This window comes from Acanthaster planci, linkage group LG21, assembly GCF_054643075.1.
Source record: "Acanthaster planci isolate LZ-2023a linkage group LG21, COTS_SCS, whole genome shotgun sequence".
NCBI lineage: Eukaryota > Metazoa > Echinodermata > Asteroidea > Valvatida > Acanthasteridae > Acanthaster > Acanthaster planci.
In genome coordinates, this window is record NC_141797.1 from 211,126 (window position 1) to 232,062 (window position 20,937).

The following is a 20,937-nucleotide window of genomic DNA, read 5'->3' on the forward strand; positions in this document are numbered from 1 at the left end:
AACTTGGCAAAACAGAAGGGAATATTTTTCACAGTTTTTTATCACACTTGTTGAAAACAGCTGCACATCTGAGCTCCAAAAGTAAACAAAACCTATCTTAATTACCAAGTGAGAAATTGTTTTAAACGAAGTTAAACAGATCCCACTCAGCCTTGTGGAAATAAATGCTTCTATGATTGTGTCGTTGTACTTTCAAAAATGTTTTTTAGCTTTACAAACATTGCTCCAATGGTTTTTTCCATCAGCCGCCAATATAGAAAATAGTCACTCCTCCGGGTCCAAAGGTTCACCCCTTAACCCGTGATACCATTCGTATTCATATTGCGTGGTACGCATGACTGAGGAAAAAGCTCAATACGTGTAATTGAAATCGTGTTAACACAAAATCCCCCACAAGAAGCTAGACGTGCGTCAATATATTACAATCGTTTAGTTTTGTTTGTGACATCCAGCACTGGGTACTGTCTGTTGTTTGTGTAGCTGAGACGGTTTACCTGCCATGGAAATGCGGTGCTGGAGGAGGTACCGTCGCATGTTGCTCAAACAATGAAAGCGTTGTATTATTCAACCTTTGCTCCCAACAACTGCATGATACATGTACATGTTTGCCTGTGAATCCATAAAAGCGAACTTTCACAAATCGAAGACATAAAAGAATAATCATAACCAGTTCCTTGCAGTGGTAATTTTACGTGGGTTGGCGCCGAGCAATGAGGACATGCTGTCAGTGCTTTGGCAATTAATTCATCTTTTCAGATGACTGACTAACTTGTTTTTACAAAGTCACAATGTCCATATTTAGTGAAGCAGCAATTATAAGTGCGATGGTATGAATCAGCATTTTGTTAAAACGTAAAAAAATGATGGCCTTGTAACCATCAAGTATCTTAATTTACTCTCTGTTAATCCATACTCATTTTGTGTGGTTTGTCTACTATACTATGTTTAAAATTAACAACGCACGCACCCGAATGGAGGCAGGGGTCATAGTGAGGATTAAAACTCGTTGCGAAAGACTGTTAACAATGGATACACGAACTTATTAATAAGCAACGCCTATCAAATGGAAGCTCAATTTCCAAGACTTGACTTTTTGGGAGGCGGGGACTCCCCAGAAATTCTTGAAAGATTGCCGTCGATTGACTAACAGTAGTTCCGATACACCACCAATGTCATGTATGTTCACACAGCACTGCCGGTGTATCAGTTTAGTTAATATATTGGATCGTACGGGGCAGCACATGACAGGGGTAGCCATAATCCGGTCCCGTCTCCCGCGATATGGCTTCAGATTTTGATCAAAAGAGGCAGCAGTGGAGAGCTTAAGCCAGTGTTCGACACTTGTGCATGCTTTAGTCTGATAACATGGAGACGCTGCATCGCGTCTTGCCAACACAGCGGAGTACAACATAAACCCTTGAAACTATTTCTTGTAAGGGTTTTCCTGAAGATATACCCCACATATATTTGTAATGACACACATGATCACGCTAAAAGTGCAAAAACAATTTAAAATAGATATATTTAGCCATGTCAGGCAACAGCGTCATTAGAAGTGAGTATCGTTCCTTGACATAACATAAACTAATTTTCATCAACACCATTAAACCCTACTAAATTCTACACTATTTGAATATAAACTAAACTTTTGGTTAAGCAAAGTATTGCTGTGACAGAATAAGAGCACAGCGAACTTGATTTTTCAGTTCGTGAATCTGGCTTTAAAAAACCTTTGCAAGCTAATGACTACCAGGATGGCCTTAATCATTGATGGATTCATATTCATGCGTTTCATATTCTTGTGAAAACCCCTATTACAAGAAAATCATGATTTGTTTTGCACGACGGAAGGAAATAAAATGAATTATCCAATGCTCAATAAAGGCTACTGCATATATGATTTACATAAGATCATTGACTACCAAAATAATCCACCAAACGTCTGGTTTCCATCACAAAAGCTCACTGGCGTTCCAATGTACGACCCTGAACAATAAGTAAAACTAAGTTGATGGGATGTGAACATTGATGCCTACACTCAGAGGCAAAGTAGGACATTTCATTCAAATTTCCTAGAAAATTAAGCATTCATTTTTGCCACCGTATCGCGTCACTTTCCCCCTAACATTTGGAATTCATTGCTATATTATATTAGAGAAGGAGACAATTTGATGCAAAATGCTAATCGTTGGTTGATCATGGTAATAATTTCTTTCTGCTTACTTTCTAGGCATCAACTGAAAACCTGGAGCCTCGCTTTCAGACGCGGAAAAGCGCTGACAAAATTCGCCACAGTGTATGCGAAGCTGTTTAGTTTGGAGGTGGTGTATGTAACCCTAGGAGGGAAACTTGATCAGGAATCTTTGCTTTAATTTGCACAAACCAGCACTGACGTTTTGGCTACTGCACTGCCATCATTGTTATTGGCTGTGAAGACTGGCATTTCTGGTTGAAACACGCTGATACCAGGTAAGATAAGTTCCATCTGATATACCGTAAAAACCTGTACTGTATGTGTATTACAGCGGTAGAAACATTGACATCGTCCAACAAACATCCCGCAACTGAAAGAAAAGCTGTCGTTGACACCAATGAGTATAACTGGTCTCCAGTTGAATATAGAAGGCCCGATTAAACCTACAACTGCAAAAAGTGTTTATGATCGATGGTGTTTACTCGTTGGCTTCTGTTAGTTGGGGGTATTGGCTTTCTAGGAGGAAGTATTTTGAAACCTATAAAATTGTGTGCAATATTCATGAATCATTTTCCTCAGTTTAAGTTGAGTTGAATGCGACGATATGTGTCAACTTCCTGCAAACTGATGTCCGTGCAATGCCGCAGTAGTCTCTTAATTTTAGTTATATGCAGGGACTACAGGGATTCTTAATAGAACATCGCATTCCATACCATTCAAACTTGATGTTTCGTCCATAAATCAGTTGAAACATGGCAGTGATAAGGATACAAGGCAACATCTGTGTAAAGGAGTGATAAAGTCGACAGAGACAGGAGGGGAGTTGGTTATTCCTTTCCAAAAATTATTAACATGAAGATACGTATTACAGACACTTTTGGAGTTACAGTGTCACTCAATGATGGTGGAAAAAATACGTTCATACTGAAAGTTCGAACAGGATTAATTAAGATGGAGTCGACAATATCGAAAAAGGGAATGCGTTGTTTACACCGCCTAGTCAATTTATATCCTCCCAATACCAAGGCATTTAATAACTAAGAACCCAATTGTCTGATATTCAATCTCTCTTCAATCTTGCGAGCATGTAAGGGCATTTATCGCCAGTGCATGTATGGAGTTTCCACTCCATCGAAGGTACTGTTTTGTCAGAACTAGCTATCCTCCTCTTAAAATGCTCAAAGACCATGGAAGACAACAGAATTTCCGCGTTTTCTTCTACAATTACTAATATAAGAATTGGTTATTATACCAAACTTCTTTCTTACAACACCTCGAGCTTGAGGCTTCCCTGCCAAGAGAATTTACCAATCAAGTTTTCTGTTGTATTTTCCAATGCATTTGGTAATTATCACAAACGTCTGACTGTTACAAGACTTATCAACACTGAATGAAAGTTTATTAATTCATATGACTAAATTACTGTAAATGTTACATTAAACCAAACGATCGAATCTACTCAAGATTCGCAACTTATCAACAAGCTTCCAATATAAATGCAGATAAGCCACCTAAACCTCACTGTCTTAATCAAATCAAACAAAATCAGAAAATCCTGGCCATCAATATCACAAAATACAGAGCGTCTGTTCATGTAGCTAACTCCAACCTTTTGTGACACCTGTGATTATTTAAGTTAATCTAATATCAAATTAAGTTAATTGAATCACATTTACAATGCACAATTTGGAATAAACAATCTCAATACTACATTGTTTAGAGCACCAAATATTTTCACACAAATAAAGACATAAAGCAATCATCAACTGGTTTGTTGACCATATTTGGTAATGAACGAACCGACCAGGGGTTTGCTATCGGTTCTACCTGAGAGCACAAGTACACTATTGCTCTCTCAAGTTCTCACCCTTTTACTCCCTTAGAGAAGGCTTAGAGGAAGAAAACAATCCCAAAAGCGAGGTCGCGAACTTGCACTCTAAAGATTTTTTGTTTGCGAATGTGTAGGCGTATAAGAGGGAAATTCCGATTCTTGTGTCATTTTAATATGCAAATTAAGTTTTTCATTAATCAGCCTTTGGAGATTTTCTTCAATGTACGAACTCCCAACTTGGTCAAAAGAGGGCGCAAGTTTTCCGACAACGGAGGCTCTTTTGGCGGAAACTGCACCAACATATAAGCAAATAATGGGACAGAGAGAACCCCCCTGGTCTTTATATTGGTCATTGTTATACTGGTATCTCAGGAATTCCTTTTTTCAGACATCTACAGGTAGGGGCGATGTGTTAAGTGACAATAGGCTGGAGAGTGTAGAGGGAATGAAGTTGTTGGGGGTAGCCTTCTGCCCCGTTTCGTGCCTGGTATACGCATGTTGCCAGTTTAAAAATGACCATTACAACGTTGGGGCACGCATGTTTACTCCCTCCACTCAGTTTTGCTTATTGTCTCGGGCCAAATACTGAAAGCCAGCTCAGCTTTTGTTATTGAAACCTGATTTCTGGTGTAATTCTTTTCTTATTCAGTCATTTAATGCAGCAAACGCCTTTTTCGAGCAGTGAAATCCGCGTTGATTCCCTCTGTTCCTGTAAAACAAATCAATATATTCTTGCATCCTAAGTTTTCCCAAGAATTCGAAACGCATAAAGGGGAAGCCAGCTAATGATGTGGACACTAAACTACGATGTGGCATTGCACACAACAGTCCGTGCCTGTTAAATGCAGCATTTAAAAATGAAACGAGTATTCACACGATGGTAGGCCGACCATTGTTACTAACGGGAACAACATTTAGGCTTTCGAAGGGGGTGGGGCGACAAAACGATAACATTTTGGGCTGAACTATTTACAGATCTCAGAGGTTACTAATCGTAGTCCTTTCTGTTTAGGATATTCAAGGATTATTCCCATTTTTGTGATTTTAATAATGGTGTATAACTCTTCATTTATTTTAATAGTAACGTTAAAAAACGAAGCTGACCCAAACACAGCTCTGTATGTACAAATGACGTTGAAGTGAACATTAATGTAAACCTGCAATGAAAAGGTTCACGACACTGTTTTCACCGTACAATTGTTTCCCGAAGTGAATGTTTTGCAGGGATTTGTAACATCGATAGGAACTTCCTTGTACCCTTGCAGTTACATTTTTTATTGTTATCTACATTAACAATAGACGTTTTCCCAGACACTGATTCCTTACAAGTGTATTTTCAAACTTGTAACTCTATCGTCATTGTAAAGCATCCTTATGTATACAAACTTGCTAAACAGCGTGTTAAATACGTGTTCAAATCTATATAAGAGAACAAAAACATGTTATGTACTACAGACAAAAGAACTGCACAAAAGTACCGTGAACAAGCACGACGAAGAATGCCGTATTTTTAAAACCTTACCTGGAATAAGTCTGTGCTACCAAAACACTTTACATTCTATTGTTATTATTGCTTTTTAAAACTGATCTGAGACCACAACTATTTGCTAGACACGAAACTACAGCATCAAAGACACTTCAGGCCAAACGTAGATATAAAGTCATTATTGATAAAACTACTACTGATATTATCACTGATCTAGTGTCATTTCAGGAAAAAAATCCAACTGGTAATTACTTGTAAAGTAAACATGTTTTAAACTAATTATAGTGTACCAATTTCCCGAGCCATCTGTATTCATCTCCATTCGCGTCTGAGCTTCTCTAGTCGATTAATTAACAAACACTGAGGTGTCATCCATTGGATTAGCAGTGCGATTCTCGGTTTGTTTCTTCTCAATTGCCGTCAAGCTCTGGTAGTATAGCACTCATATTCTGATATTCCTTTCGCAAAGGTTCCATATATGTCTAAACATGGGAATGTGTATATTGTATAGTATTTACTTGAGAGGAAAAGAAATCACATCACATTGAAATTAATTATTCAAGCCTTTACTTGGGCCTACTCACATGTCTAATCCGATTGTCGGCCATATCACTCAGAATTTCTACAAGATCTCTGAAGGTTGGTCTGGCATTAGGATCCTCCTCCCAGCAGTCACGCATCAGGGCATAACTAAAAAAAAAGTGGGACAAAAACGTCTGCGAAAATAGCTTTAATGATGAGATAATCTCCTCATATCTGTACAGGATTACCTGCATAAATTCCTGTCATTCTGATTGGCGAATTGTTGACCACATGTCACTGGCTTATTCGTGTTATCCAACAGTACCCGTTAAAGAGAACTTCACTTGACTGCTTTCCACCCCATTTCATAATAACAACATTCATTCTTAGTAAAAAGGTAATCTAAGGTAACCAGTCTAGCACTGCAAGGCACTACCGATATTCATTATTTTATTCCCTATTTTATACAAACGTTTTCATCATCAGAGCACATGGCGTATAGATTCACCACATGTGTGCATCCATTGTACACTTTCATTGAATGAATCCTCTCAGAAAACAATAATTGTGGGGCATATACAGTCCCATATACATTTACTAGTTCTTTGCCTATGAACTGTACACCTACCACCCGAGTTTGAAATCCCGGCTCGGCTCACGTGTCGGCTGGGTTTTCAGTTGTCCCTGACTAATTCTGTGGGTTTTACCCAGAACGTTCATATGGGGTTTTCTTTCCACCTCTGAAAAATGTAATGGCTTCTAATGGTCTCCTCTCGTCATTTTTAATTGACCATGCGAGTTTAGTGTCTACGGTGCCTGTGAGGAATCCTCGGGGTCAGAGGGTAATAAGAACAACAATAACAGTATTTGAAAGTCGCCCTAGTAGACCAAACTTACTTGGACCGGACAAAACAAACTTACACATAGTCATGACAGTTGTCCGGCTTAGACATACGATAACCTCTCTTGAGCATATCTGCCAGGAACTCATTCTGGATTGTTGGGTATGGTGTTCCCCCTTTAGTTAAAAAGACGCACATTGAATTATTATGGACCTTAAACCAAATTAGCTGAATCGGCAAAGACTGAACTTTGGATAGAAAATGTTGGTGGAATGAATATGCCCGAACTTCATTTGGATTGACCTAACAAATAACTGAATTAATTTCGTGTGAGCCAAACAGAAATGTAGACAATGTTTGTCATTAACTGTAAGCCAACGGCGCAAAAGGGGGTTGGGAAGTTTTGCATTTTCTCTTATTTCATAATTAACTTACAATTTATTACGATAATCTTTCACATCTGTGGCAAACGTAGGCCTATCGTTTGCTTAATTATAAGTGTGTATTGATTTTGAAAATAGGACTTCTTTACTGCGTACAATGTTTCAACCCATTAAATTTATCCATCTACAGTCAGTGTAAGTATGCAAAGACACAACAATGCACGCTTACCAAAAGTAACTATTTCCCACAAGAGAATACCGAACGACCACCTATTAAAATGATCAACATTACGTAATTCAGTTACAGATTTATAAACAAGAGAGAATTATTAACAAAATGATGCATGAGGATGGAGACATGCTTTGCTGAAAGATGCATCTTTGTACCACTCTGTGTATCTGTTTATACTCACGGACATAGCATTGCTTTGTAAACGTAACAGCCTTTAATTCGATTCAAAATGCAACGTTTTAAATGATATAGCATTGGAATAGAATTAGTGCAGCTTAATTACTTTGATGGATAATAAAAAATGGAACACAGAGTGTTCCTATCCATTAGAGGGCATCCATGGGGGGGGGGGGTAAATGCATTTTTTTTAGCAAAGTGCCTTAATTAGGGGCCCTGAAGTCAATGTCAGATTGACTTCCGGGAATTTTTATACATGCCTTGACAGAAAGGGGACTCGAAAAATATACCCCCTTTTCTTTATAACGAAAAAGGGGGTTATATTCCTGTTACTTTACCACTCCTCCGCCTATGTATGCATCTTACGCCTGAACTTGAACGCCATGTTTAAGTAGAAAGTATTGAGTGAATGTCTTACACGTCACTCTGCGTTGTGTATAGCTGGTGCTTCACTGATTCAATGGCTAACCAACGTAAGGGCACACGTCTCTGTCATGTCAGAAGAAATAGAACTTCACTGCGTTGAGATGTTACTTCTGTGCTTCATATTTTTCATGTTAATAACCTTACATTCGTCGAAGACAATTATACAAATACTGACTGCTTCGAGTGATGCAGTTAAACTAGCCACTCCAGGAGAACCATGAAACATTATTACAAAGGATGTGGCCGGGCCAGTTTTAGTACACCACGAGATAAAGCAGTCAATATATTGCTTTATAGCACACCTCTCCTCACACTTGAATATTTTTAAAATGTAAAGGATTTGTCTGTTTAAAAATGAAATTCCTCGACAGTTTACTAGCTCTTTTTCAATTGACCTCTTAACGAAATGTTTGTACCAAGCTTTGCAGCGCTAACACTTCGAAGTGAGTACCAGGCGCATACCAGTAATGGTAGGAATGGCGTCCTCTTTGACTTTTGTGCTTGGTTTACATGGTAGTATATGCATGCTGAGCGCAATTATTTGCATACGAAGCGCGAACCAAAAAGAATTACGGGAGAGTTTGGACGTTTTGAAAGGACACGGCAGAAAACGAGGAAAAGCACGGGATCTGGAACGGTCTTTTGCAAAATGACAACGTCTGGAAATAGAGCTCAGTGCAATGTGAATGTTTGATAACATGCCTTTTTGAAGAACAGTCCTGTAATGTTTAGTTTTGCTTATTATTATGCGGGACTGAATTTTGTTATTTCAATCAGGTGCCTGACTCTAGGCCTAGGCTACTGCTCACTGCGAGGCAGACTGAGAGTAAATTTCAATCGTTGCGTCTAATTACGAAGACTAAAAACAAAATAAGCTCCGAATTGTTGACAACTGTGAACATTACATTGTTTTAATACTTTGCGTTGTATTATTTTTCAATACTGTACCCTCGATGTCTGCACGTAGATGTCATCCACTCGGGACAATCCAAAATCGGAAACCTTAGCAACCATTCCCTCACCTACCAGAATGTTCCTTGCTGCCAAATCGCGGTGAATGATCTATGAAGGAACGCATACATACTTAATGAAATTATTTGTTTATTGTGTTTTCAAAGTCAGCATTCTGTGTAGTGACAACTTTTGCCTATGGTTAAGATTGCCTGATGCAAATATTCTCTCATTATCTTGTCGATTTCTTTTCGTTACCCCCGCGTCTGAAAGATGCTCCATTCCGCAGGCAACATCGAGAGCAAACTTGACCAGCTGTTCTGAAGACAAAGCATCCTCATCTGAGTCTGACTGTGAGCGAGCCGTGCGTAGGTAGTTGCGCAGATCGCCATGCGGAAGGTACTCCAAGGCAACGTACAACACGTCTAAATAGTTTTGAAAAAATGCACCTTTGTTTAGCATATCGCAAATATTCATTTCATAATGCCAACTCATTGAAATCACTTGACCTTTGCACAAAATTAAGGTCAGTCGATTTTATACCTCCCTGTTGGCAAGCGCCCAGAAGTAAAACAACGTTAGGATGGTAGCCGACAGAAGCCATTGTCCAGAACTCATCCATGAAATCGCCCCTGTCAATACGAGAAGCGCGTCCTGAAAAAAATCAGAAAGATGTCGAAATTAAATAACTTAATACATGAAACTTGACAAAGCTGAAATCAATCGAAACAAGTCTGATGAGGTACATACCTAAAATTCGATTTTTACAACATGTTCTTCAAAGTGCTTCAATGCCGTTAATTTATCCCGTTTTTAGCTACCTTTTAGCATCTTAATAGCCGCCCTGCTGAGCTCTCCGTCGATTTTGATAGAACCTGACCGCACCTCACCAAAGTTTCCGCTGCCAAGTATTCTCTCATCAACGATAAAGTCATCCCGAGGAATGATCCATCTCTCAGCCCACAAGGGAAGGACAGGATCTTGATTCCTTTCTAATTCCAAGTGTTGTTGTGCTTGGTTATTTTGGTAGTTGACTGGCTCTTGCGTTGTTGAGCTATCCGATTCCAAATGTAGGGACGTTCTTTCCTGGAAGCCAAAAGGTTGGTCTTTCTGAAGGAAACACGATTTTGTTTTATTTTAGCATTGCAAATCCAGGCCTAAATCAGAAAATATCTTACCATTTCAATTGCGGGTTCTTCAACATCATGCGGAGACGTTGTGGTCGGTGGTACATTGTGACTTTTCCTGTACCTTACAACAAATACGCCAAGGACGACAAGTGTAGCAACTAGTACTGCACCAAAGGCACTTACTACCCCAGCAAGAACCATGATGTCAATCGTTATAGACGAATCCTTTTCTAAAAAGGAAAAGTGAACTTTTTTCAGATTTGCAGACTTTATTTTCCAATTTACTTCAACGATTCTCCATTTAGTCTTAATCCAGATTATGCAAAGAAAACCTGAAATTACGGGATTTACGCTAAATCGATATTCCTGTTGACTGTCCCATCCCTCCGTAAACTCTCTCTTACCGATGCATGATTGAAATCGCACTGTGGTACTAATTTCTGGCCCAGGACCATTTGCCTTGCAGCTGAGACTTTTGATGGCATCTCCGCTTTGCTGACTGGGGAGAGTGAACCTGCTGAATAAGTCTACGAGGTCTGCATCTGTGCTAGGGGTCTCAGCCACCGACCCATTTATCTCTTTGTTATCATTGATGACCCAAGTGATCCTCCATCTGTCAGGTTCAGCTTGCTGCAATGTACAGCCGAACACTCTATTCATTCCCGACTGAATGCAGGTTGATACAGATCCATTACCTAGATGCTCGCCTGTGATAAGATCCTGAATATCGATGGATGGGTCTGAGAAAAGCCCTAGTGAATGAAATAGAGAGAGAAAATGTCACGAGCGGCTTTTGAGAGGTATCTACAAAACTGTAATGACCATTTGCTACCGTACTTTACCTGAGCAATATTGGAGCTGTACTGTGATATGAAGCGAATTGTTTTTCAAACTCGTGGCCATGCACGTTAGATTCTTCCGAAGATCCTCTCCCAGCGAGTGAAGAAAAGTGAAACGACTGCTCACATTCACAAACCCACTTGTACTTGGAGTCTGAATTCTTGTATGGCCCTCAAATTCGACATCTCCGCTGAGCCATTTGATGCTCCAAAAGTCGGGTTTGGTGTCAGTTACTGTGCAAAGAAAGGTCGGGTCTTTTCTCTGTTGCAAACAAATTATATTAGAAGTCCCAGACGGAACTCCTGTAGAGACATCTTTTAGAATCAAGGTGGAATTTGTCGTAGGACCTTGTGTACATAAAATATAAAAAGGAAAGGTAAAAGGAAATATAAATGAAAGTTTAAGAGTATACACTCTGGAAAATTGCACTGCTGAATGAGTTGCACGCAGTGTACTGTATTTCACAGCCGTCAGCGACAATACTCCGCTGAATACTGTGCTCGTTAAGCAGTAACATTACCAACATCGAAATCGATAATGAATTGATGTCAGCCGTGTACAGCTCGATTACAGTAAATTAATGTAATTAGCTGTGATGAATTACTGTCAAATTAGAGTAAGGTACAGTCAGCAATGGATAACAGCATTTTGCCGTCAGTTAAGGTTACTTTACATGTACTGGCAACCTTGCTACACAGAGGTCACTAAAGAGAGACAAATCAAAACTTAACTTAAACAAACAGGAGCTGTCCTCTGGTAAGCAATATTTTTTAGTGAAAGAAAGATTTTTATGAACAAAAGAAAAAAAGGAACCAAACCGACATAAATCCAACTAAACTATAGTCCTAATTGCAACCTTAGCCAACACAAATGCTACAAATAAAACTTTCATATCCCAACCCAAGAAACTATTACAATTCTCTACCACCTAGCAACCCATCAACCTATCGACTATTCTACCAAAAAATAAATAAATAAATAAATAAATAAATAAATAAATAAATAAATAAATAAATAAATAAATAAATAAATAAATAAATAAATAAATAAATAAATAAATAAATAAATAAATAAATAAATAAATAAATAAATAAATGCGTTCGAAGGCGCAAGACGTGCTTCACTACTGCTCCGTCTTTTCGAGTAATTTATGGGGATTTGGTGGCCTTTCTTCCTTCTGCGTATCGTCTCTTGCAAGGGTAAGATTTTTCTACCAGACATATAGAAGCTCTGAAGGGCAGATAGACAAATTTGAAGGCCTTTGGGCCTTCATTTCGCGATCAAGATTGGTTCTGTGGCCTGTGCCACGGAAGCCATCTTGGATACACCACCATGTATAGGCATGGTATGAGAGGCTACAAGCTTGACCGATCCACAACAATCAGATTCAATGTCCGGAATTTGGATGATGTAACATCGAAAGACGTGCTATACGCTGTGAACAGAGAATTGAATACAACAGAATCTGTCAAGTGTATCGCACCATTGGAGAACGGATGGTTCAACATCACTTTTGACAACGGGAAGCACTGTGAAGATGTCGCTAGAAAAGGACTGATCTTGAAGAACACGTTCGTTGCCTGCGAACGCGTCAATGCAATGAACTCGGTTGTCGTTTATGTCAAAGCACCCTATGAGATGTCGGATGCTGTTGTGCTTGCAGCCCTGGCCGAATACGGCAGTGCTGTTAATGTCAGACGACTCGTCCATGACTTCAATACTGACATTGAGAATGGGGTTCGCAGCGTTCTTATCAAGAATATAAAAAGTGCGATCCCAAGCTACCTTCGCATTGGCAGCTTCACCTTACCTGTACGTCATCGTGGACAAGAGAAGACATGTAAAATTTGTAATCAACCAGGCCACTTCGCGAGAGACTGTCAGCACAAAGGGAGATGTTTCATCTGTGGCAGTGGTCAACATCGAGCGGCGTGGCATGACGACCATCAGGACAGAGAAATTAGACAACAGACAGAGGAGGAAGATTCGGACGACATATTGGATAGCAGCGGAGACGAGCAAACAGATAAGGTTGAGGAGTGTGAGGAAAGACTTGAGATTCTGGAGTCCCAAGAACAAGACAACGCAACTAGCCAGGTCCAAAAACCACTGGGCTTTTGGGATGAAGCAATAAATGAGACCAACAGAAGAATCTTAGAAGAAGCAACAGACGGAGACGAATTGCAAAGTGTGCATGAGGCTGCTGTTACTGAAGGAGAGAATAAAGTGGAAAACGGCGAAATGGAGACCGTTGACATGGAATCTAGCATCGCCCCAGAGGAAGCCGCATCTATGAGAGATATTTCGACACAAGAGATCCACGACGAAGAGGTAGATACGTGGCAGTATGTGTCATACACCCGTGGGGGCGTACAACGCCTACGCAAGAAGCGTACCACTTGGGAGCGGAAGTCTCACAAGTTGTCGGCCGGTAAGCCCAAGGTGTCTTTCAAGTTGGGAAAAACTCAGCGAAGTAGCCAAGCACGACGGCAGTCATGCCCCTACATTCGGGTGGCTCGTCCTAAACAGCACCCCCAGCGTGGTGGTGTTCAGTCCGGTGATGTCGTCAGCTCGGAGATCCAGCCCCAAGCAGCTTCCCAAGCAGGAACCATTGTTCGGGCAGGAGCAGTTAGTGCTGAACAGCCCAGAACCGATGGCGCGCCCAGTGATGTCGCTAAATCAGAGAACAATGTTCAAATTGATACCACTAAACAATTTTGCGATTCGGTCCCACCGGAGGCGACAACACGACCGGAATCGGTTTCACTTTCCACGGCTTATCCAAAGAGACAGGGACCAGAGGAACAGACACAGCAAAACACGGATGTTGAACCGAGCCAGCTAACTTGGGCCCAGCGCTGCGCCCAAGGAAACAAGCCCAGCCTGACAAGTCGTGCAAACGGACAAAGACCAAATTTGGTTCCGCAAACCCAGAAGAGCGAGTCAAGCCAGGTTCTACCAACACCACTGACAGGCAAGGGAAGAGGGCGCGGACGACCATCCAAGCAGTAGGCTTTCATCTATTGATATGTTTTTTTTCTTTACATGTATTTTTTTTCATGACTTGTTTGTCAGTTGCAACCTTTAATGTGAATGGTTTACGTAATGCACAAAAGAGAGGAGTCATTTTTGATTACCTACAGCGCAGACATTTTGATCTTATTTTTTTGCAAGAGACACACAGTGAAACTGAAGACCAGGTATTTTGGAGCAAACAGTGGCCGGGAAAGATTTATTTCAACCATGGTAACAGACATTCTAGGGGAGTTGCAATTCTTACTTCCGGTAAATTGGGACTTGAAATTGAAAACCTCGAAAAAGATGATGATGGGAGATGGATCAGGGGGGAGTTAAAATGGAACAACACCATTTTTTCTGTTGCGTCAGTGTATGCTCCAAATGACCGATATGATAGAGCGCATTTCTTTGACGGTTTAGTTGATCGTATTGAGCTAACTGATAACTGGATTTTGGGAGGGGATTTCAATTGTAATGTAGATAATATTCATGGTGTGGATCACAGTAAGACTAATTTACAAAATTTTGCCCAGGGAAAAGATTTGTATGATGTGTGGCGCACTATAAATCCGGACATGCCTGGCCTAACTCATTTTCATAAAGCCACTAAAACGGGGAGCAGAATTGATTATGTCTTCATTTCTTCAAATCTGTTGAATAGTATCCTGGATATTTCCCTGCATGTAAATGGTTTTTCTGACCACCGTATTGTTAACGTTCGATTGGAAGACAAAGATACAAAGCATGGCAATGGTCGTTGGATTTGCAACAACAGCCTTTTAGACAACAAGGATTGTTTCGACAGATTGGATAATTTTTGGTATTTTTGGAGATTTCAAAAAAAGTGCTTTGACTCTCTCCATGAATGGTGGGAAGTGGGAAAATTTCGAATTAGAGAAATTATTCAGGATCTGGGTAGAGAATTGGCATGGGAAAGAAATCGAAGACGAATTGCGTTACAAAAGCAATACATGTTTTTAATAGATAATCCTGACAAATGTAAAATTGAAGACGTCCAAAATATTGAATCTCAACTGCGGAATTGTGAGATCGAGGAATGGAAAAGAGCCAGAATCAGAGTGAGAAACATTCTTAAGGAGGAAAGCGAAAAGCCTTCGAAATATTTTCTCAATTTAGAGAAAGAACAGATTCAAAGAAACAAAATTGACAAATTTTTGACGTCTGAGGGTAATTTTGTCAGTGCCCCTGCTGATATGTTGGACTGTGCTGGTAATTTCTATAGGAATTTGTACACCGTGGAGGACATTTCAGAACAGGATTTGCAGCAAATTATTTCCCAAGTAGAATCTAAGTGTATTCCAGATGATTTGGAGGAATTTTTGAACAGTGATATCTCTGAAAATGAAATCAAGTGCGCTCTCTTCCAGATGAACAAGAATAAATCCCCTGGGCTGGATGGCCTCACAGTGGAATTTTACCAATCCGTGTGGGATATCATAGGCTCAGACGTTCTGGATGTTTTTAATTTCTGTTATAGAACGGGGCTTCTTTGCGATTCCATGAATTCGGCTTTAATTCGTCTAGTTTACAAAAACAGAGGTAACAAACATGATTTGAAAAATTGGCGTCCAATAAGTCTCTTGAATGTGGATTATAAAATTTTGTCTAAAGTTATTACCAACAGGTTGAAACTTATCATGCCTATTATTGTAGGCGAGGAGCAATCGTGTGGTGTTCCTTCTAGGAGAATTCAGGATAATCTTATGATCCTCAGGGACGCTGTTGATTATGTCAATTGGAATAATTTAAAAGGATCTGTTATCAGTCTGGATCAAGAAAAAGCTTTTGACCGCATCAATTGGATTTATATGTTCTCAGTCCTTGAAAAAGTAGGAGTTCCTCCCAAGTTGATTAATTGGATAAAACTTTTATACAGTAATCCCAACTGTAGTATCATCATAAACAATTTCATTGGTGTGCCAATACAAGTTACGCGGGGTATTCGGCAAGGATGCCCTCTTTCTCCATTGCTTTATTCTATATGTGTAGAAGGCTTGGCGTCATTAGTTCGATCTAACCGTGCTTTGAAAGGTATAAACCTCCCTGATTGGGATCATAGTATTCGACTTATTCAACATGCGGATGATGCTAATTTGTTTGTTACTGACGATTCGGAGTTTAGTGTTATACAGAACATCCTCGGAACCTTTTGTGCTGGATCTGGTTCCAAACTCAATGTTGAAAAGACTAGAGGAATGTGGCTAGGGAGATGGCGTGATAGAATGGATTCTCCCTGTAAGTTTGTGTGGTGTAAGAAAATGAAAATTCTGGGTATAGTAGTCGGTAATGATGTGTCTCCTGAGGATAATTGGGGTCCAAGAATTAACAAGATTAATTGTACATTACAAAAATGGTCCAAGAGAAATTTAACCTTTCATGGGAAAACTGTTATTGTGAATACCTTCATTGGAGCTGGGATTAGCTATATTGGTAGCGTTGTTAGTTGCCCTCCTGAATTTGAGAAGAGAATTAGTAATGCTATTTGGAATTTTTTCTGGGATGGGAAAATCGGGAAAATCAAGAGGAAGACTATCATTAGTCCAGCTAATATGGGTGGTACAGGCCTTGTCGATGTTAGTAGTAAACTGACGAGTCTAAAATTACAGTGGCTTGTCCGATATGCTAACTCTAGTGGCATGTGGAAACATTTCTTTGACTATTGGATCAATCGAGCTAGCGGAAATAGTAATTTAGGGTGGTACATTTTTGGCAACCCTCAAGTTCGCTTAGAGACAACGAGTTTTTATGTCGATGTTATCTGTGCCTTTCATCGGGCCAGCGGGAAGATCAATACTAACTTTTCGTGTCTTTTAGAAACTCACGGTCTTCCTCTGTATAATAATGTTTATGTTACTGTGGATAATTCTACTTTTCATAGCAACGTTCTTCGAAATGTTGGGATTTCCCACGTTAAGGACATAGTTCGTAATAGTCGCCTAATTTCATTTCGCGAAGTTGCTAGGAAATGTAAAATCATGAATATTACAGCTGGTAGAATCATGTCTAGAATAAATGAGGTTATTGATTTCTCTTTAGTTGAAGAACAGAGACAGGGTCCCCCCAATCATATCTGCAATTGGTTTACCGTGGACAATTTAGCAAACAGTCCTATATCTATTCCGAAAACCAGCTCGAGGACAAATTATCGAAATCTGGTCCGTCAGCAATGTGTTGAACCAAAAGTACAGCAAGTATGGCTCAATGTTCTGAATATTGTTCATCTTGATTGGTCAATTGTTTGGAAAAGTTGTCTTAGTAACTCACTTATGGACCTGGATGATAAGCAATTCTTGTATAAAGTGAAACACCGCATTTTGCCCACAAAGGACGTCCTGTATAAGATAGGCAAAGTTCATGACATCATATGTCCCCTTTGTAAACAGGAGCCTGAATCCCACGAACACATTCTGATATTCTGTACCTGCACTATGGAAGCCTGGATATTCGTCGAACGTCTGTTAAGAATGTATACTGGAGACAAATTTTTTTACCTTAATGATTGCAACAGAGTACTTTGCTATGACCTAGACCCAGTCCCACAGGTGGTTGTCGCAAAAATGCTGAGGCAGATATGGAATTGCAGATGTAAGATAGTTTTCAATAATTACAAGTCTGCTTTAGACATAGACATAATCTTTCAGTTCAAACAAAATTTGAAAAGTTTTCTACTTTCGGAATTCACGAGACTGAGCACTGAAAATTTCAAAGAGAACTATGAGAAAAATAATGTCCTCTGTTCTGTTGAAGCCAATGCACGGGTAAAATTCAATTATTAATTTCACTGTTGAGATTTGGGGAGACGTACCTGTTTGATATTCCTTTTCATAGTTTCCTTTGTGTATCTTTCTTTAATACTGTCTGCCATGGTTTTTTAAATGTACATTTGTCTTTTCTGTTTAATTTATTATTATACTGATGTTTAGGTTTAAGGTGGTTCCTGTTATAACTGTGAATGGTAGATGAAATAAATGGAGCCATATAGCTCCACTATAAAGAAAAAAAAAAAAAAAAAAAAATAAATAAATAAATAAATAAATAAATAAATAAATAAATAAATAAATAAATAAATAAATAAATAATTAAATAAATAAATAAATAAATAAATAAATAAATAAATAAATAAATAAATAAATAAATAAATAAATAAATAAATAAATAAATAAATAAATAAATAAATAAATAAATAAATAAATAAATAAATAAATAAATAAATAAATAAATAAATAAATAAATAAATAAATAAATAAATAAATAAATAAATAAATAAATAAATAAATAAATAAATAAATAAATAAATAAATAAATAAATAAATAAATAAATAAATAAATAAATAAATAAATAAATAAATAAATGCATGCGTTCGAAGGCGCAAGACGTGCTTCACTACTGCTCCGTCTTTTCGAGTAATTTATGGGGATTTGGTGGCCTTTCTTCCTTCTGCGTATCGTCTCTTGCAAGGGTAAGATTTTTCTACCAGACATATAGAAGCTCTGAAGTGCAGATAGACAAATTTGAAGGCCTTTGGGCCTTCATTTCGCGATCAAGATTGGTTCTGTGGCCTGTGCCACGGAAGCCATCTTGGATACACCACCATGTATAGGCATGGTATGAGAGGCTACAAGCTTGACCGATCCACAACAATCAGATTCAATGTCCGGAATTTGGATGATGTAACATCGAAAGACGTGCTATACGCTGTGAACAGAGAATTGAATACAACAGAATCTGTCAAGTGTATCGCACCATTGGAGAACGGATGGTTCAACATCACGTTTGACAACGGGAAGCACTGTGAAGATGTCGCTAGAAAAGGACTGATCTTGAAGAACACGTTCGTTGCCTGCGAACGCGTCAATGCAATGAACTCAGTTGTCGTTTATGTCAAAGCACCCTATGAGATGTCGGATGCTGTTGTGCTTGCAGCCCTGGCCGAATACGGCAGTGCTGTTAATGTCAGACGACTCGTCCATGACTTCAATACTGACATTGAGAATGGGGTTCGCAGCGTTCTTATCAAGAATATAAAAAGTGCGATCCCAAGCTACCTTCGCATTGGCAGCTTCACCTTACCTGTACGTCATCGTGGACAAGAGAAGACATGTAAAATTTGTAATCAACCAGGCCACTTCGCGAGAGACTGTCAGCACAAAGGGAGATGTTTCATCTGTGGCAGTGGTCAACATCGAGCGGCGTGGCATGACGACCATCAGGACAGAGAAATTAGACAACAGACAGAGGAGGAAGATTCGGACGACATATTGGATAGCAGCGGAGACGAGCAAACAGATAAGGTTGAGGAGTGTGAGGAAAGACTTGAGATTCTGGAGTCCCAAGAACAAGACAACGCAACTAGCCAGGTCCAAAAACCACTGGGCTTTTGGGATGAAGCAATAAATGAGACCAACAGAAGAATCTTAGAAGAAGCAACAGACGGAGACGAATTGCAAAGTGTGCATGAGGCTGCTGTTACTGAAGGAGAGAATAAAGTGGAAAACGACGAAATGGAGACCGTTGACATGGAATCTAGCATCGCCCCAGAGGAAGCCGCATCTTTGAGAGATATTTCGACACAAGAGATCCACGACGAAGAGGTAGATACGTGGCAGTATGTGTCATACACCCGTGGGGGCGTACAACGCCTACGCAAGAAGCGTACCACTTGGGAGCGGAAGTCTCACGAGTTGTCGGCCGGTAAGCCCAAGGTGTCTTTCAAGTTGGGAAAAACTCAGCGAAGTAGCCAAGCACGACGGCAGTCATGCCCCTACATTCGGGTGGCTCGTCCTAAACAGCACCCCCAGCGTGGTGGTGTTCAGTCCGGTGATGTCGTCAGCTCGGAGATCCAGCCCCAAGCAGCTTCCCAAGCAGGAACCAGTGTTCGGGCAGGAGCAGTTAGTGCTGAACAGCCCAGAACCGATGGCGCGCCCAGTGATGTCGCTAAATCAGAGAACAATGTTCAAATTGATACCACTAAACAATTTTGCGATTCGGTCCCACCGGAGGCGACAACACGACCGGAATCGGTTTCACTTTCCACGGCTTATCCAAAGAGACAGGGAACAGAGGAACAGACACAGCAAAACACGGATGTTGAACCGAGCCAGCTTACTTGGGCCCAGCGCTGCGCCCAAGGAAACAAGCCCATCCTGACAAGTCGTGCAAACGGACAAAGACCAAATTTGGTTCCGCAAACCCAGAAGAGCGAGTCAAGCCAGGTTCTACCAACACCACTGACAGGCAAGGGAAGAGGGCGCGGACGACCATCCAAGCAGTAGGCTTTCATCTATTGATATGTTTTTTTCTTTACATGTATTTTTTTTCATGACTTGTTTGTCAGTTGCAACCTTTAATGTGAATGGTTTACGTAATGCACAAAAGAGAGGAGTCATTTTTGATTACCTACAGCGCAGACATTTTGATCTTATTTTTTTGCAAGAGACACACAGTGAAACTGAAGACCAGGTATTTTGGAGCAAACAGTGGCCGGGAAAGATTTATTTCAACCATGGTAACAGACATTCTAGGGGAGTTGCAATTCTTACTTCCGGTAAATTGGGACTTGAAATTGAAAACCTCGAAAAAGATGATGATGGGAGATGGATCAGGGGGGAGTTAAAATGGAACAACACCATTTTTTCTGTTGCGTCAGTGTATGCTCCAAATGACCGATATGATAGAGCGCATTTCTTTGACGGTTTAGTTGATCGTATTGAGCTAACTGATAACTGGATTTTGGGAGGGGATTTCAATTGTAATGTAGATAATATTCATGGTGTGGATCACAGTAAGACTAATTTACAAAATTTTGCCCAGGGAAAAGATTTGTATGATGTGTGGCGCACTATAAATCCGGACATGCCTGGCCTAACTCATTTTCATAAAGCCA

At 39.8% G+C, this 20,937-nt stretch overlaps 4 protein-coding genes across 4 annotated transcripts in view; 2 read left to right on the top strand and 2 right to left on the bottom strand.

The window, feature by feature from the left end:
• LOC147795646 (uncharacterized) overlaps positions 1-20,937 on the top strand; it is a 104,629-nt gene that overhangs the window by 9,285 nt on the left and 74,407 nt on the right. Inside the window, exon 2 of the mRNA XM_087131198.1 lies at positions 2,231-2,469. The gene's annotated coding sequence lies outside the window, so the exon portion shown is untranslated. The remainder of the gene's footprint in view (positions 1-2,230; positions 2,470-20,937) is intronic.
• The window catches only part of LOC147795647 (uncharacterized), a 75,144-nt gene that overhangs the window by 6,593 nt on the left and 47,614 nt on the right, over positions 1-20,937 (top strand). The gene's annotated exons all lie outside the window — the stretch shown is intronic.
• On the bottom strand, positions 5,817-9,260 carry LOC147795648 (tyrosine-protein kinase receptor Tie-1-like). The gene is made up of 6 exons (XM_087131199.1): positions 9,042-9,260; positions 8,086-8,156; positions 7,488-7,528; positions 6,955-7,051; positions 6,096-6,201; positions 5,817-5,993 (listed from the first exon to the last, which is right to left on the bottom strand). Exons 1-6 carry the CDS (start codon positions 9,105-9,107, stop codon positions 5,922-5,924), a joined length of 453 nt encoding a protein of 150 aa, XP_086987325.1. The 5' UTR covers positions 9,108-9,260; the 3' UTR covers positions 5,817-5,921.
• LOC147795649 (uncharacterized) lies at positions 9,195-11,129 on the bottom strand. The gene is made up of 6 exons (XM_087131447.1): positions 11,017-11,129; positions 10,579-10,926; positions 10,223-10,404; positions 9,866-10,130; positions 9,588-9,698; positions 9,195-9,469 (listed from the first exon to the last, which is right to left on the bottom strand). The coding sequence occupies exons 1-6, from the start codon at positions 11,075-11,077 to the stop codon at positions 9,195-9,197; spliced, it is 1,242 nt and encodes a 413-aa protein (XP_086987573.1). The 5' UTR covers positions 11,078-11,129.

What these genes read in the sequence shown, in the direction of transcription:
- LOC147795648 (XM_087131199.1), bottom strand. Translation starts at nt 9,107, where the DNA reads ATGGTTGCTAAGGTTTCCGATTTTGGATTGTCCCGAGTGGATGACATC. An exon ending in TCTACGTGCAGACATCGAGG is followed by an intron (nt 8,157 to 9,041) that starts GTACAGTATTGA and finishes CTGACATGACAG; the next exon opens with AGACGTGTGCCCTTACGTTG. An exon ending in GTGGGAAATAGTTACTTTTG is followed by an intron (nt 7,052 to 7,487) that starts GTAAGCGTGCAT and finishes TTTTAACTAAAG; the next exon opens with GGGGAACACCATACCCAACA.
- LOC147795649 (XM_087131447.1), bottom strand. Translation starts at nt 11,077, where the DNA reads ATGGCCACGAGTTTGAAAAACAATTCGCTTCATATCACAGTACAGCTC. An exon ending in ACAGCTCCAATATTGCTCAG is followed by an intron (nt 10,927 to 11,016) that starts GTAAAGTACGGT and finishes TTCATTCACTAG; the next exon opens with GGCTTTTCTCAGACCCATCC. An exon ending in GCGATTTCAATCATGCATCG is followed by an intron (nt 10,405 to 10,578) that starts GTAAGAGAGAGT and finishes TTTCCTTTTTAG; the next exon opens with AAAAGGATTCGTCTATAACG.